This window comes from Dermacentor silvarum, chromosome 1, assembly GCF_013339745.2.
Source record: "Dermacentor silvarum isolate Dsil-2018 chromosome 1, BIME_Dsil_1.4, whole genome shotgun sequence".
Lineage (NCBI taxonomy): Eukaryota > Metazoa > Arthropoda > Arachnida > Ixodida > Ixodidae > Dermacentor > Dermacentor silvarum.
The window spans coordinates 163,248,636-163,266,019 of record NC_051154.1 but is presented as its reverse complement, the minus strand read 5'-3'; the positions used below and the strand labels follow the sequence as shown (position 1 = coordinate 163,266,019).

The window sequence follows — 17,384 nt, the reverse complement described above, 5'->3', positions numbered from 1 at the left end:
TTTGTAACATGTATATTCTGAATTTTTGACATTTATTTCTTTCTAGATATATCAATTATTTTTTTTTTTTTGTGGACACTAGAATGTCGAAGTTCACAACGTTTTGTTTACCATTCATCAAATATTTCATTCTTGCTGCTTATGTATTTACCAATTTTCTACAATTTATAATGCTTTATTGCATGCTATAGCATTGTTTATGGCAGCAAATGTTTTTTATAACACTCCTGGAGAAGTAATTTTCTCGTACAAAATTGAATCCTTCCCCAAATTAATTCCAAAAAAATGTGCAAGATTTCCCAAATTTTTATTGTCATAATTTTTTCTATCATTCAGATTCTGAACATATATAACTTGATTGGTTTCTGTTTAGAAGAAAAATAATTTAAAAAAAAACAAAAGCTGCTCTCGATGGCAGCTTTCCCTCAATGCCGATCATAACTCGTCTTTGGCAGTAGGAGCAGCACAGCATCGGCCTGAACAAGTGTGACTCGTCATTGGCAATATTGGTACAACCTCCCATGACGAGTACTGCTTGAGATTGGGGGTTAAGCGGTTAAAATGCGCATGAATGCACTGCACTTCAGCAAACTTATTCCTTTTGCAACAACAAGTATGTGCATGTGTAAAGGGTAGGCTTCTTTAGGCGGAGTCGAGCATTAGTTCGCTTTGTTGTAGTTTAATGTCTTCACAGTCTTCTGATTGGCTGCTGTAGTTGGTCGTGTTGTGGTAATGTTTGGTTTTCTTCAAGGGAAGTGTGTGAATTTCTAAAAAGAACCCTCGTCAATACTTACCTGAATTGCCTATTTGCATATTCAGTAATAGCAGTACCTGCCTTGATGCCCCTCCTGAATTTAATTGATTGCGCTGCTAAGCCTGAGGGCACAGGATCAAATCCCAGCCACGGTGGTTGCTTTTGTTAGGGGTGAAATGCAAAAACGTCCGTGCACCATGCATTGGAGGCAAGTTCAACGGGCCCTGAAATACTTTTTGAACAAAGAAAGAAAACTGTGCCGATCTGTGAGGCTCTTGGGAACATGTGAGTTGAATATTATTGCCATGCGTGCAGCAGGGAATTTACAATCTCGTGTCAAAAGTAGTCAAGAATCGCTTGCTCATTGCTTTGCAATAAGCTGCGTCATTGCAAGCAGCTGGACCCACTAACCGTTATTGGCTGATTTTGTGATCACGAGAACATTCGCAGTAATACAATTATTGCTCATTTGAGTTAAATAGATGAAAAATATATATGTCTGCGATCTCAAAATCACAGAAAACCCATTTCATCTTTGCACTGCCGTTTTACGCACAACAGGTGTGTGTTGCTGCATCTGCTGCTTGTATCCTCGGAAATAAAAAGCGTAGTGTAGATACTGCGGCTGCCATGGGGTGTTGCCTCGAGCTGTCTCTCCACTGAGATGTTCAACCTTTGGGTGGGGCCAACGGGGCATTACACCCTTGTGGCCCCTTGTCATGTCGCCTGTGTAGTTATTGACAGGTATTCTGGCTGTGTTGATTATTTTAGTGTAGCAGCTGTTTATTATTTTAGTGTAAGCAATCAGCTAGAGCACCTTGGGATATTGTGCCAATTTCTAGCATTACTTCATCTGCCTGCATCACAGCTCTTCCAGGCCATGTGGTGCTTGTCTGTGAAAAGAAGTAGATGAAATGAATAAACTAACATTGATCTGAGTAATTTTGTGAACTTTTGTTAACTAGCCACAACACATTGACTCTGTTTCTCTCACTGTTTAAGCTGCATTTCTGCCTCCATTTGAGCAGTAGTCATTGCAACCGCTACTCGCAACGAGGGGGGTGCACAGCTTTTCCATCGAGTTTTCACAAGGGGGCCTAATATGATGCATCCTACCTGGGCCACATGACTTGTGTTCTTTATTATAGCACCTGGTTTGTCTAAGGCACATAAATTAAAAAAGAGCTGTAGCATTTTTTTTTTCTTTTTCTTTTTTTCTCTCGCACAAGTATAGCAGATGCATTGAGTGGTTTGTAGCCTTGCGGCATGCACTCTGCTCACATCAAGACAAAACTCAGTGAAGTCAGATATGCTAATTAAAGCGTAGTGTTTGTCTGGTTTCCCCCACGCTTACATTAATATTAACACAAGACATCTGCTTGTGTAGTTTTATTACCGTAAACTTGCTTGAAGACTGCTAGGCTATTAGGTCAACTACATTGGTCAACTATATTGGTCAAATACTGGGTGTGTAGACATGAGGTGTTGGTGGCTGTAAGAGCCAGCCATCTATGGTGGCCCTTGGGAGGCAGATGGAAATAATATTTAAAGCTAAGCAATAATAGATGGGAAAAGTGACTGAAGAAAGGCTTCAGCCACCTTTATAGACTGCTGATGGCAATATCTGTTAGTTGTTTTTCAAGTCATGTAAGTGACACACAATGCCTTAACTGCTCCACTGAAATTCTCATTGCTATTTTGATAGTGTCGCCAAGGCACTGAGGGATTTGGGATAAAGATGAGGCGGTTGTCACCTTTTTATGGCAATGCGCCAGTTTACAAATGGAATATAGCCAAATTAGAGCACCTTGTGATGCAACTTCTTGTTATCCCAAGGTTAATAAACATTTTATTCTTAAATGTTCTTTTAACTCAAATTGATTGGTTGCTGTTGTAGCCGTACATTTTGAGCGTGGTGTCATAGTGCTGTGATAACATGCTTATGTAAAGCAGAACAGCTATTTGTAGTCCAATCATTGTTATTGAAGACTCTACTACGTGTTAAATGTTTATTGGTTTTTATTGTTTGCACCTGACCTGCATCTTCATCATATGTTCACCAGGTTGACCTAGCAACACGAAGGCAAGGCTTAAGTCTTGGAGTTGCAAAGAAAGAGCAGAAGCCAGTTCTCAAGTAAGTTTCTGTTGATGTAGTTGTTTACATTCTGCATTTTCTTGGGTTTATTTGTTATTCAACCTGGTCATACTTCTCATCACACCTGTTAGAAACATATAGATATGGACCCAAGTCATTCTTATAGCTAAAGTCTATAGTATTCACTTGCAGCCACAATGAGTACCTTAACCATTCAATTTTACGTTTTTGTACATATTTATCATACAGCAGAACCCCGCTGATACGTTTTTTCACGGGACCGTAAAAAAAAAAAACAGCGTAAGAGTCGGGAAACAGGAAAAAATGAGAAATGGGAGTAGTGTTGAACTGCACACAATATTATTTTAATTATTACGTGTAAAAAAAGTCATAGTTTCGCCCGACAGCCGAAGTATCAATTGCGATAGCAAATTATAGTAGACAGCTGTACAAAGTAAGAATAGTAGTTTTATCGTCCGTATAAACTGAAAATAAAAATAAATAAAAAATAAATAAATAATAAAAAATAAATAAAAATTAAAAAATAAAATTAAAATAAGCGAATATTTACAACTATATTAACAAGCATGGTGTCAGCGCCCACAGGCAAACATGAACACATCGCACTCAATGAGCGCGTGCGTACACGCGCTGTCAAATGCTGGCATGAGGAATTTAAGCACATCGCTACAGAAGCGAGCGAAGTGACCTTTGTGCTGTTGTCTATCGCTTCAACGCAAACTGAGTGCCAAGAACACGCAGCACGCACAAAGCTACGAGCCGCCGACGCACCTACACTGCGTAGACTCTGCCCCCAACGCAGATCACTTTCAAGATACAGCCCGCGCGACCGCGCGCCGCCGCGCAGTACACAGTTAATGCCAGAGCACAATGCTGCCCGCTATCCCTCGCCCCTCGCCGGTGCCTGGAGTGCAACGGAAGAAGGCGCGCTTCCTCCCTGCTTTTCTTTCTTTCGCGCACGAGATTTATTAGACGCGGTCATCGACTCCCCTCGCACGCTTTCACTCGCACATACAGCATACGGCGCGCGGTGACAGCGTTGGACCCTTGGACCCTTGGACTTTATACGGAACATCTATGGGCCAAAACCAATTTTAGGGCCGCAATGCATCATAGACACCATCTTTAGATAGCAAATCTCAAGGGCCATACTTTTGCTGGCGGAAACCGAAAATTTGTTATAAGTGTCGCCCCCGGCACTTCGGGCGGCCAATGCCATCGTCAAGCAACCTAGCCAAGAGACATAAAAAGTCAAAATGGCCACTCGGGCTAGCGCGGGTGGCAGTTCGCAACGTATGATGCGGAAATGGTCCCACAGTTGCAACGTACCTAATAGCGGGGTTTCCAATGCATTGGGTTCTATGGGAGCTGTGCCGGGACCGGCCGAAAACGACGTAACAGCCGGGAAGACGCAGCACCCAGGAACGTAACAGCGGGGTTCTACTGTATGTGCTTTGCAGCTTTCCTTCACTTGTTGCATTTGTGTGACTTATTATGCACTGTTATTGTTCCTTACGAGATGTGTAATTCCTGCCCAAATGAAATCTGTTCCTTCAGTAATTCGTGGAGTATTTAACCTATGAGTTGACATTGCTGTAGCCATGACAATCAAATAGCATTGAAGATAAGGATAAAAGCAAAGTCATTCAACACATCCCTAGTATTGCATTGTCCCTCCAGTCCCTTTTGCTACAAACAACAGTCGTGAGATAGGAAATGGGTTGATCGTGTTCATTCATTAATTCATCACACTTTTGTTCAGGTGCAGCGCATAAAAAAAGGCTTTAACGGGGTCTTGAACCACCCCTCGGGCTTGGTGAAAAAACGCAGTTCGCGAACAGCATATGCTACTGGGAAGATCTCAGCCCAATTTTACAGTTGTGCACAGTGCATGGAGCTTACAAGCAGCGCGTGAAGTTATATATTTCTCAAGCACTCTTTTAAAATGGGGCGTTCTCCTCGCCCACTCCGAAGCTGCCAGGGGCTCTTATATGTCGTCATACCGTATTTATTCGAATCTAGACCGATAGTTTTTTTCAAATAATCATATATGAAACTCTAGGGTCGGTTCAGATTCGAGGATTTTGAAAAATGCGACAGTTTTTAACTGAAACTGATAAATATGCTGCATAGTTAGCGCCATCTAGAGAAGTCAGTATCGCAGCCGCTACTAGCCGCGCCAGTAGCCAACTGAAGTACACAAGCGACGTCGCCATTTTGACCCGTGTTGTATCGGCAGTATCGGTATGGTGTAGCATCGGCGTGCGGTGTGGCGTTATCGTAATGGCACCAAACAGGCGATGCCACTATAGTGCCGCTTTCTAACTAACAGTTGTGCTAGCTGTAGAGGCATCGTCAAACGTTCAAGCCGGGCGGGACTTCGACATTGATGAGAAAAACATCCGTTGTTAAAGAGCACAACGGGAGAAGCTTTCTGCGTGCACCGCAAGGAGGATGACATTTACCCAGGAACTTTGATCGTGCGCTCCTTCAAAAAGTGCAGCATCTCTAATGCGCTTGATGGTACTGAATATAGTGCACTGTTTGAAAATGGCAGCGATAAGGAAGATAGCGACAAGGCTAGCAGCGATGATGACGTAGAATGAGCTCGGCATGTTCATATTCAATAAATGCTGCTATTGGTTGGTAGCTGACATCAATCAAGAAGGGTATTTGGATCAGTCTGCTTCTTCCTACTTACTGTGTATGGCACAGTTTAATAAACAGGCTGAAGTAAGTGAAAACCTGCTTTCGAATTTCAGTAAGAATTCCGCAGTTATGGAAGAAGCCGACAATCATCTCCTGACACTCGGCTGTGGCCACTTCCATAGGAATTAAAATTTAGCCACCTTGCTTATCGTTGTCGTAGCCGTTGGGTCTCGCTAATTTCTATTAGTTTGAACACTCAGCCAGCCTCAAACCACGCGAAACTTAGTCAGACCATACGTACACTTGCCAGTGCGCACTCACTCCTGGCTGCTTCTGTCTAGATGCCTTACCAGACATCGCTTCATATTGAGCTATTGACAGCTCTTCAAAATGCACAATTTCGAGGTGGCTACCATCAATCTGTCAAGCTGGTGCAGGACAAAGCCGGTCTGCACCACATAGCATGCCCTAAGTACATTGGCACCAAGCGCTCACTCTAGCCCTGTCATGCACAAAGCAAAAGCTGCGCATATGCACTACAGTTGCATGCAGCTGTGGTCTGCTACTTAGCCTAGATACCGCGGCCAACGCTTGGGTGCTGCGACGAGCCCGCTTCCTGAGCACACTGCGGTTCGCTGAGGACGACTGCATTTAACACATTGTAGGCGCCAAAATCGGAAATATTGGCGTCTGCGCAAACATCCAAAATTAAATTTGAACTGCACGCCACGGTGACGTTCAGTAGGCAGAGCGTTGTGGGCACGCCCTGCTTCACTGTAGCCTTCGCAGTGCAAGGCATTGAAAAAGGAGCGGGAGCACCGCGAAGGGGATCAAAGGTGATCTTTGATTGCGAATGACTACACTTCTGCTGAATACATTAAAGTAGTACTTGCTGCAAAGTATTTCTGAAATAGTCTAGTTTAACTTCAAATGCATTTCTTGACTTCAATAAAAAGTGTTTTAGGGCCCCATTAAAAAAGCAGTTAATGACACAACAACGTAATGCTGACAGCATCTCCAGTATGGCGGCAGTGACACAGCAATAAAGAAACCGCCAGATTGATGATGACAATGGCACAGCGGTAAGTGTCACAGCACCGCAGTGACAGCAATGATGATGGCAGCACAGTGATCATGGCGACACGGTGATGACATGACAACACTTTATTGACTGACACATAAATCAGCGCCAGCATGCTGTTGCATGGAAGCTACTTGCTGCTTTAGATTGAAAAAGAGCTTCTTTGCATTGTCCATGAGTTATTCAACTGGCACTAGACTTCACTCGAAGTTTTCCTAGAGTACCGTGTTGGGGTTTCTTTTCAAGATAGTGAAGGAGTAGTTAAATGTACTAAATCATCAGGGGCTCATAAGTGCTGTCCATAGCAGCTAAGAGAAGGAAAAGAAATCTGCAGACTCAAGTGTACTTTTGATTCTCTTAACGCATTTGCTGATAACAGCTTGTTCCTTTACTTGCATGCTTGTGAGCTCTTAAAGATGGCACAAAAACACATTATAAACAGCACTGAAAATATGAAAACTATTACTTTAGCTAGGACAGCACATAGACAGACTGAATGCACCAACGTCTTTATGTTCCACTGTCCACCTGGTATATGTCTCTTCTAATATCTGCATAGTGATTTTAAGCCAGGCGTAGATGATCCTTGGTATGTTCACAGGTTTACATGATCCAGATAAACTTTGGCAGTGCAGTCAAGCACACTGCTGTAACGCAATTATTAGCTACAGGGCTTGACTTGTGCTGGCTCACGGCTTCACAATTCTTTTGTGGGCTTTCTTACGTTTCAATGCATTAGCATTGTTAGGGTATTTCACACACTTTCCGGGGGCTAACTGTCTATCTGTCTATCAATGTACCGTATTTACTCGAATCTAGGCCTACCTCGATTTTAAGCCGACACCCGAAAGTCCAAAACCAGAAAAAAAAAAATCTTACCTTGAATGTAGGCGAACCAAAAAAGTGCATACAGCGTTAACAAAATGAAAACATTATTTATTGAATATGAACATGCCGAGTTCATTCTACGTCATCATCGCTGCTAGCGTCGTCGCTATCTGCCTTATCGCTGTCATCTTCAAACAGTACGCTATATTCAGTGCCATAAAGCGCATTAGAGATGCTGCACATTTTGAAGGAGCGCACAATCGAAGTTTAGGTAAATGCCATCCTCGTTGTGGCGCACACAAAAAGCATCTCCCGTTGTCCCTTCCAACGACGGACGGTTTTCTCATCGATGCCAAAGTCCCGCCCGGCTTGAACGTTTAAAAATACCTCTGCGGCTAGCACAACTTTTCGTTTGAAAGCGGCACTATAGTGGCATCGCCTGTTTGGTGCCATTCATAACGCGACACCGCACGCCGATACGACAAAGGTCAAAATGGTGACGTCACTTGTGTACTTCAGCTGGCTACTGGCGTGGCTAGTAGCGGCTACAATACTGACTTTTCTAGATGGGGCTAGCTACGCACCATATTTATCAATTGCAGTTAAACTGGCGCGATTTTTAAAATCCTTGAATCTAAGCCAACCCTATAGTTTGGTATATGATTATCTGAAAGAAAAAAAAAACGATCTGCCTAGAGTAGAATAAATACGGCATGTTTGTATCGAACCATTTTCCCGCCAATGGGTCACTGTGTAGTCCCACGGTCAAATGGTTAGAGCATCGGGCTGCTGTACTGAGGGAACGGTGGTCCAAAACCAACCGTCAGACCAACTCGAGTCACTGAGTATGTGTGTACAAATGTGCCGCTCTTCAATGAACCTCTTTTTCGCTGACATGGGCCACTCTAGATGCAGGACTGGGTATGTTCCATGAAACTCTTTGACACCGAATTGGATCACTGGGTATGTGCCAGTAGGTGTGTGCCGCTCTACAATGACGAAAAAGATCCTTAAAATTTCTCCGATGCTGGGCGCAATCGAACCCATCTCACACAGGTTCCTCAAGAACAGCAACCCGACGCTTTAGCAGGCTACACCACATATGCACTGGGTATGTGCCACTTTTCAATGAACGTCTTTCACGCCAACACTTTAGCGAGCTGTGCCATGAATGGACTGCATGTGCACCACTCTTCAATGAACCTCTCGCCAACTTGCATTACTCTGTGTCACTGGGTTCCCTTACTTGCCATTGGGTGTGTGGCAAGTGAGGGAACCATTCTCAGTGTTCACATGCACTGACATGCTACACTTATTGTCTCGGAGGCCACGCGCGGACTTCTAGGCAGTGCCACTAGAGGTGCAGCGTATCCAGAAAGGAGCCTGGCGCTACATGATGCATTTCTCAGCGTAAGCACACACCGGCATGCCACGCATTTAGGAGCCGACGTGCAGGCTTCGCACTGGCGCCGCTAGATGGCACTGAGTGTTGTTAAACCTTTAACCCCCAATCTCGAGCTGTACTCATCATGGGAGATTGTACCAATATTGCCGATGACAAGTCACACTCGTTCAGCCCCATATTGTGCTACTCCCATCGCTAAAGACGAGTTACAGTCAGTAATCGACTTTGGTTTCAACTTTCAACACTAGAGGGCTCTAGAAGGCTGGAAAAGGTAGAGTTACTGTATATGCTACCAAAGGTAGCAGAGTTGCGCGTCTGATTTATGAACGCCGATCGTGCCTCCATTGGCCGAACGCCATCACGTGGGTTCCAAGCAACCATGCACTGAGGAGAAGCTGATGCTCCGGCCAGTTTCTTGTATTTCCCGACGCCGCCGCTGCAGCGAACTGGATTGACGCAAGTTAACGCTAGCCAAGTTCAAAGCGAATCTGGTCGATCTTGGCGTTCGCTGTTACGTGCGTGTCAGCTGCGGAACAACACAACGTGCGCAGCATATCTCACAGGTGTTCAATCGTAGTTCCATCGAAATTCCACCGTAATCAGACAAAAACAGCTAATATTGCAGTAACCAAGTGATTTCTACTTCGCTGCTGGTGTAAATTTTCGGCAGTGGCGTAATCGTGTTGCTGCCGAAAACTTACGCCAGCAGCGAAGTAAAATACACTTGGTTACTGCCGTATTAGCTGTTTTTGTCTGTTTGCGCTCTGCGCCACGAGATGGCAGCACCATACAGGCCGCTCACGTTTACGGTTCCGCCAACAGGCCCCAACGGTCGGTCCGCCTGCGTTTACCCGATAACCGGACAAGCTAAACCTCTCTAATTGACCGGGTGCACTGCTCCCAACTGCACCAATCGCTCGGAAAGCGGAAAGTTCCGAGAAGGTGCACAGCTAACGCACAAGTCCAAAAAACAACTAATATTATTCGCGCTCCATCTCACGCCGCGCGTTAAAAATCAGCAGTGCCTTTTTTCTTCTTGACTATTTTATCTAGTGAGCTGTTTCCATGCGCTTTGTTTGCGATTAGACGGAAAAGCGGTCCACACGCGATGGAAAAGCGCCCATGGTCGACCGACGACACGGTGGGCATATCGCCTGCAAAAACGGAGTTCGGCTTCACCACATAGGTTTGGTTGCTTGCCAGGCAAGATGGCGGACCTACGCGCAACTCTGCTCCCGTAGGGAGCATATACAGTAACTCTAGGAAAAGGCGGGCCCCAGGCAATCAGGAAGCAGGATTGAGTATTGAACATAGCGAAACACCAGTAAAGGGCAGAATTAGGCGACCAGGAGTCAGGAAAAGACGCAGAAAGGATAAGAATAGAGAAGGTAAAATTTGCTACATTAACATGCAGGGTGGTCGTAAGCAGGAAAAATGGCTGGAAATTCAAACGTAACTGAATGATGAAGCGATTAGCGTGTACGCCTTGACCGAAACGCATCTACGAGATTTGGAGCAGCCGCCTGTTATTGACAACTTTGTATGGGAAGGGTGCAACAGAATGACCGGGTCAAGGAAAGGCGGAGGCGTAGGCGTACTAATTAGGCGAGGTCTGAAGTGGCGAAGGGTAAACGAGACATGTAAAGAGCATTTATGGATTAGTGGTACATGGCAAGGTAAAAAGACGTGGCTGGGAGTAGCTTACCTATGGACAGGTAGTGATAGCAGGGAAAAAAATAAGGAATTGGTCGATTGCATTAGAAGCGATATTAATGAGTTCAGTAACTCGGGCCAGGTGATATTAGTGGGAGATATGAACGCGCACATGGACGATTTAGACGGATATACTGATTACAACGGCTCTCTAGTGCTGGATTTGTGTGATGAACAGAACCTTATAGTAGTTAACAGGGAGAATAAGTGTCATGGACAGGTAACGTGGCAATGCGGAAACAGGCAGTCATGTATCGACTACGCCTTAGTCTCAGAAATGGTCTACGAACAACTGGACCAAATGATAATAGACGAAAATGGAAAAAATAGCCTGGGAAGCGATCATAGACGTTTAGCATTAAAGTTTGGGAGAGATACCAGCGCAGAACATGAACCAATAGCCTCAGAGTGTTTAAAAATGAATGACGAGCAAATAACAGAGATCGCAAACAACATAGAGAAGAAAATTGAGGCTTTTCCTACAGCAGTCTGGGAATATAAGGAACTGGTGGAGGTTATGCAGCATGAAATAAGGCGGACACGGCAATACAATTGTTGGATTGGAAAGAGGAAACCACGTAAGTGGTGGAACAAGGAAATTAAACAAGCTATAGAAGAGCGTAAAGAGGCATCTAGGGTTCATCGAGAAGCCAAAAAGTTGGGATTACAAGAAGAAGAGGTGCTCCTTAGATGGAATACATACAGAGAAAAGAAAAGGGTTGCGAGTGAGCTCGTGCAAGAGAAAATTAAATGCGCAAGTGAACGTTGGGTGCATAACATTCACAAAAGAGACAAAGGCGCCCCAAAAAGATTCTGGGACCATATAAAAGCACTCGGAGCTCCAACTAGAAACGCGCAAACCCGCGCAACTATAAGGGATGAAGACGGTAACATCTATGAAGGCGATGATGCGCTGCGGTACATCACAGACGTTATCAGGCATAACTTCAGCTACGAGAAAAAGCGTAGTTCAGACAACAGATCCAGCAACAACAGAGAGGCTTGAGAGATCAAAATTCAGCATAGAAAGCTTTTATTGGAAAAAGGCAGCAGAAAATGTCCCTAACAACACGGCAGCAGGACCCGATGAAATCCCAATACAGCTAATCAAAAACCTCGGTCCAAAAAGCAAGGCACTGCTGACTAATGCCATAGAGCAAGTGATTAGAACAAAGAATATTCCCGTTGGATGGCGTGAAAGCAAGATGAATCTCGTCTACAAAGGCAAAGGAGATAAGGATAAGACGAGCTCGTACAGGCCAGTTACAGTAACGTCGGTGATATATAGAATGGCAATGCAAGCCATAAAATTAGAACTGTCGAAGTGGGTGGAGGAAAACGGTGTATTGGGGGAACTACAGAATGGGTTCAGGCCAGGCAGACGCTTAGAAGACAATATGTTTGTACTAACTCAGTGCATAGAGATTTCAGTAGCTCAGAAAAGACCTTTATGGGTAGCATTTCTAGATATTAAAGGAGCTTATGACAACGTAGACAGGGAATTGTTGTGGGATATTCTTCAATACGAAGGCATAGATGACGATTTCGTGGAGCTGCTGAGGGAGATATATCGAGACAACCAAGTACAAGTGGCATGGGAAGGTAGAAAAGGAAATGAAATGGTGGGAATTCACCAAGGATTGAAGCAAGGATGCCCTCTGTCACCATTGTTGTTCACCCTTTACGTCAAGGGTATAGAAAGACTGGAAAACAGCGAATTAGGTTTTGGTTTATCCTACATGCGTAATGGACAAATGGTGCAACAGAAGGTCCCTGGATTGATGTACGCAGACGACATTGTGCTACTAGCGGACAATAAAAAAGATTTACAGATACTTGCGAATATCTGTGGGAACGCAGCGACAAATCTAGGCCTTAAGTTTAGCACAGAGAAATCAGGGATTATGATCTTTAATGAACACACAAGTAACTTCGTGGTGTCAATTCAACAGCAAGTAATACCCATAGTGAAGCAATATAAGTACCTCGGCGTACACATAAACGAAGGAAAGAATTACTCAAGCAACCACCAAGATAATCTGAAAATAAAGGGGAAGCGGAATGCAGCATTAATGAAACACAGAGCACTGTGGGGCCACAATAAGTATGAGGTGGTGCATAGAATCTGGAAAGGAGTAATGGTGCCAACGCTAACATTCGCAAATGCCATTATATGCTTAAAATCGGATATATTGACGGGTTTGGAAGTTAACCAAAGATCAGTAGGCCGGTTGGCTTTGGGAGCACACGGTAATACGACAAATGAGGCAGTGCATGGAGACATGGGTTGGGCCTCTTTTGAAGTCAGAGAAGCACAAAGCAAAATTAGTTTTGAAGAAAGGCTCAGGAACATGGATGAAAATAAATGGGCGGCTAAAGTGCACAAGTATCTCTACATGAAAAGCGTGGACACAGAATGGAGGAAGAGGTCAAGGAAGTTGGCAACCAAGTACAGGATAATCGAAACTGTAAATAGACAACCAGGGGTCATCAGAAAGAAAGTGAGAGAAATAGAGACCCTGAATTGGATGCAAAGAATGGAAACGAAAAGGACAATGGAGATTTACAAGAATGAGAAGAAAGAAATTAGAAGGGAAAATCTGTACGATAACACAAAGGGCAGTGCCTTGCTATTTGAGGCTCGAGCCGGTTGCCTAAGGACGAAAACATATCGGAACGAATATTCGGAACTAGATGAGACGTGTATGCTGCAGTAAAGATCCAGAGACCACTCAGCACATCCTAATGGAATGCGACGGGATCCACCCAGCGAGAACCGTAGGTAACGTGCAACTCCCAGAAGCGCTTGGGTTTAAAGTGGAAGGAAACATAAACAGATCAGCCGTAGAGATCAGCAAGAGACGATTAGAGTACTGGTGGAAAAAAAGCAGGGAAAAGATGGATACGACCTGATCTCTTAAAATCATAGGCAGCGGTACAAGCTAAAGTTTTGAAAAAGAAAGATAATGAGAGGTATACAAAAATGCTAGATAAGGAACATGTGTAGTATACCTGATTAAATCAAGCAGGCTAGGTGACTATTTGTCGCCACCTCGTTTCAAAGGGGATGCCAATAAATCATCATCATCATCAAATTGTGTTTTGTGCCTTTATCATGAGTTTATCGTGAGTTTGTGCCTTTATCGTGAGAAATGGTGGTGGATGAATGCCGGCGGCAGTAGTGTGTCTAGAAAAAAAGCTCCTCCTTGGAGTAGTCCTGACAGCAGAGCTGCTGAAGGCCTTAAATTTGTCTCTGAGAGTGACTCCGCCCTTTTTTGCGAGTACAAGATGGTGTCATATGGCAGAAAGGGACAGCTACGACACCGACGAAGTGCTGGTTAGTGCGCGTGAGTGGCAGCACATGAACACCCAAAAATCCGCTGCCTATGCCTCCACGGTTTCCCTTTTGTTCAGTGTCCAGGATCTTGCCCCAGCCCACCGATGAGAAAGACATTCTCACTGGGACATTATTGACCTTGTCGGGACCGAGGCAAACTCTTAAGCGGTCCCATATTTTGCTGCTCTGGGTTCTGCATGTAAACCGGTGGACACGATGAGATGATGTTACAGTCAAACCTCATTAATGCGTACCCGCTTAATGTGTAATTGCGGTTTAAACGTAGTCGCGAAGATTCCCCTACCCAGCCCCCATTGAACCCCATGTATTGGCTGACCGCTTAAGCTGTAGTCGCTCATTGCCCACCAAACGGTTAGTGCGTACTATTTTATTGCGCACTTCAACCGGATTTTCGCCGTCGCCGTCGCCGTGAGGTTCTGTATAGATTCCAAGGGCGATAAGATCGTCGCCGCGCGCCGTATGCGTGAGCGAAAGTGCGCGGGGGACGCGCACTATCACGGAGGACGCGCAATATCACGGAGGACGCGCGCTATCACGGAGGGCGAACTCCCTCGCATGCTATCATGGAGAGCGAACCCACGGCGGAAAGCAAACGCGACCGTCGCGCGAAAGGCCGTGGGGGTATGGGAGGGAGGCGGGGCGGTGCTATGCTCCAGCACCAAAGGCGTATCTTACCACTCAATCTCCCACGCGAAAACAAAGCGGGAAGGCAGCACGGGAAGGAGTGGGGGGCAGCTTCTCCTCTGCCAACAACTTCTCCTCTGCACAACTCCTCTGCACTTTGCCCTGCGTTGGCGTTCGCCCGCACCGTCTCTTATCTCCACACGGCTCTGACCTTTGTATGCGCTGTGCATTCGCCGCTCAGTTTCCATTGAAGCGATAGACCACGCAAGCCTTCGCCCGCTGCGGTGTTTCGACAGTCGTCTGCGGTCATTCATGTTTTCTTGTGCGCGTTGACACCACGATTGTTAATTCGGTTAGTAAGCGAATGTGTCCAAGTTTATGCAGCCGATAAGACCACTATCCCTACTCCGAATAGCTCTCTACTAATTTGCTATCGCAATCAATGCTTCGCCTTTCGGGCGAAACTGCGACATTTTTTTTTTTTTTTTTCTTGTTCTACACGCACAGGCACAAAATCGGCAAAATCTCTTGTGCGCAGACGTTCGATTCTTGAGCTGCGACGCCCGTACGACAGTCGCCAGCGATAGTGAACTTCAAACATGACCACCGTGACGTTTTCCTGCTCATACAGCTGCTGCCCATTGCTGCGCACAAAAGCATGGCCCTCGAGACTAGCTCCCGGTAATGAGGAGAAGCTGCCTGTAGTGGGTGCGAAGTCGCTGTCGCCGTCGGATCCAATTCAAGCAGTAACCGCGCTGAAGCACATTTTATTTCGAAGCGCATTTCTGCCGTCACCGTGGACATCGCTTTGAGGTTCCGTATAAAGTCCAAACACTGCAACATCGTCACCGCGTGCCATATGCTGCCTGTGCAAGTGAAAGCTTGCGAGCGTCAACCAGTCAACCAACTCAATCTCGCGCGCGCAAGGGAGAAAGGCGGGGTGGAAGCTCGCTTCTGTTGCGGGGGAGGCGAGCAAGGGAGGAGTTCACTTTGGCGGCGGCCACTGTATCTTGAAAGCGATCTGCGACGTGAAAAAAGTGCGCGCCCGCGCCTGCAGACAACGTGCAACTAGTGCCGGTAGCTTGGTATGCATTGTGCTTTCGATGTCTAGTTCACGTTGAAGCGAGAGTGCCGCACGCTGCTGCTGCCGCGCCTCCTCACTCCATCGTTTTGATACCAAATTTCCACTGTCATTGAGCGAGACATGTGCACGCGTTACACCGTGCTAATTCAGTTAGTGAAGCGGGACCTCATGGACAAAGTGGGTCGTGGCCTTATCGAGTTCGAAGTTGCCGTCGTCGCGGCAAGGCCGCCATGGCGACAAGTGAAGATTACCGATTTTTAGCTGCCTACCCGCAAATATAGCCTGTCTGAGTGAGTGTGTTTGAAAGCATCATGACGTAGTTCTTTTCCGGCCGGTAAGTAGCCGCTAAACTGGCATTGGCGGTTAATTCGTACATCGTTAAGTGCTTACCTAAACATTGTTCTCGGCCGACTACGTATTAATGAGGTTTGACTGTATTCCTTGTACTCATAATATTGCAATATTGCATAATCTCAAATTGAGATTTACTGCTCAACAAAAGTTTTGGCGACACCTGTGTTCCGAAAAGCCATAAGCAGGAACCGCTTACAGGCGTTGATGTGCTACCTTCTCTTCAACATGAAAACCATGGACAAAGATACCCATCCGCACCTCAGGCTGTGGAAGCTGTGATCTCAAGGCTGAATGATGCCTTCCTTGCAGCCTATGTGCCTGAGCAGGATGCATCCATTGACGAGAGCCTCTTGCTTTTCAAGAGAACATTAGCATGGAAGCAATATCTGCCGCTATAACAAGTAAAGTCTGGCCTAAAATTCTTATTCTGCGAATCCTCCACCAGCTACATCTGCAATTTAATAGTCTACACCAGTGGTTCTCAAATGGGGGTCCGTGAAGCTACTTTTGCAGGTCCACCAAACCCACTCCCGCAAAATAGGGGTGTGCAAATATTCGAAAAGTTCGAATATTATCGAATATTATATTTTTAATATTCGAGTTTGTTTCGGAAAATAGATATTTGAAAATATTGGAATATATTGCTGGCTGTGCGGGAGCAAACACGGTTCGTAGCATTTGTTTCTATCTAATCTGAGAATATTGGGGGCAATATTTTGCTGAATTTTGTTATACTTTTGTGCTGCTGCTGAAATTTCGCCTGTAAAGCACACTTAGCCACTAAACATCAAAACTTTGCGGGAAAGCCAGCTTCTCATTAGCAAGGGCTTGCAGACAGCAAGGGCGCAGTATTTTTTTTATTTTTTTTTTTTTCTGGGCTACCCCCAATTCTGAGCTTATTGCTTGACAGCAAGTGTGATGCGTGATGACTGGCGCAGGGTCAAATGCCCTCTGAGTTTATGGGAATTTGATGCGGGGTATAATAAGGCTGAGGCTGGCGAGGAGAGCTTGTGGGAATTACTAAATTTTCCAAGTTAACATGAGCCAAATGCACAATGTTTTAAACAGCTTACTAGTCTAGTTTTGCAACATTGACAATGTAATTGTATTGTTCCAACATATCAAATTTAATTGTAAGCCTTGCATGCTGGAGCAGTTTCCAGAGGCAAAAATTTTTGGCATTGTCAGTGTATTACTAGGAGCAAACCTGGTCATACCGTAATTTCTAGGAATGTCAACAAGAACATTTCTCATAAGAGGCTGCACACGTAAATAGTGCAGTGTACAATTTTTACTTGGGAAACAATGGTCTGGTCTAGCAGAATCCAGTGGTGTACAGTAAACACAGTTCAGTAAGCTCAGAGTTCAATTTTTCCCACTGTCCTGGTGATATCCTGGTGATTGTTCGAAGAACTTTT

At 45.1% G+C, this 17,384-nt stretch overlaps 1 protein-coding gene across 3 annotated transcripts in view; it reads left to right on the top strand.

Annotated features, from left to right (window-relative positions):
- The window catches only part of LOC119436331 (probable RNA-binding protein 18), a 33,740-nt gene that overhangs the window by 9,902 nt on the left and 6,454 nt on the right, over nt 1–17,384 (top strand). For all 3 annotated transcript variants that reach the window (XM_037703155.2, XM_049657080.1, XM_049657082.1), the window contains exon 4: nt 2,818–2,888. In XM_037703155.2, the coding sequence (XP_037559083.1) occupies nt 2,818–2,888 (71 nt within the window). The remainder of the gene's footprint in view (nt 1–2,817; nt 2,889–17,384) is intronic.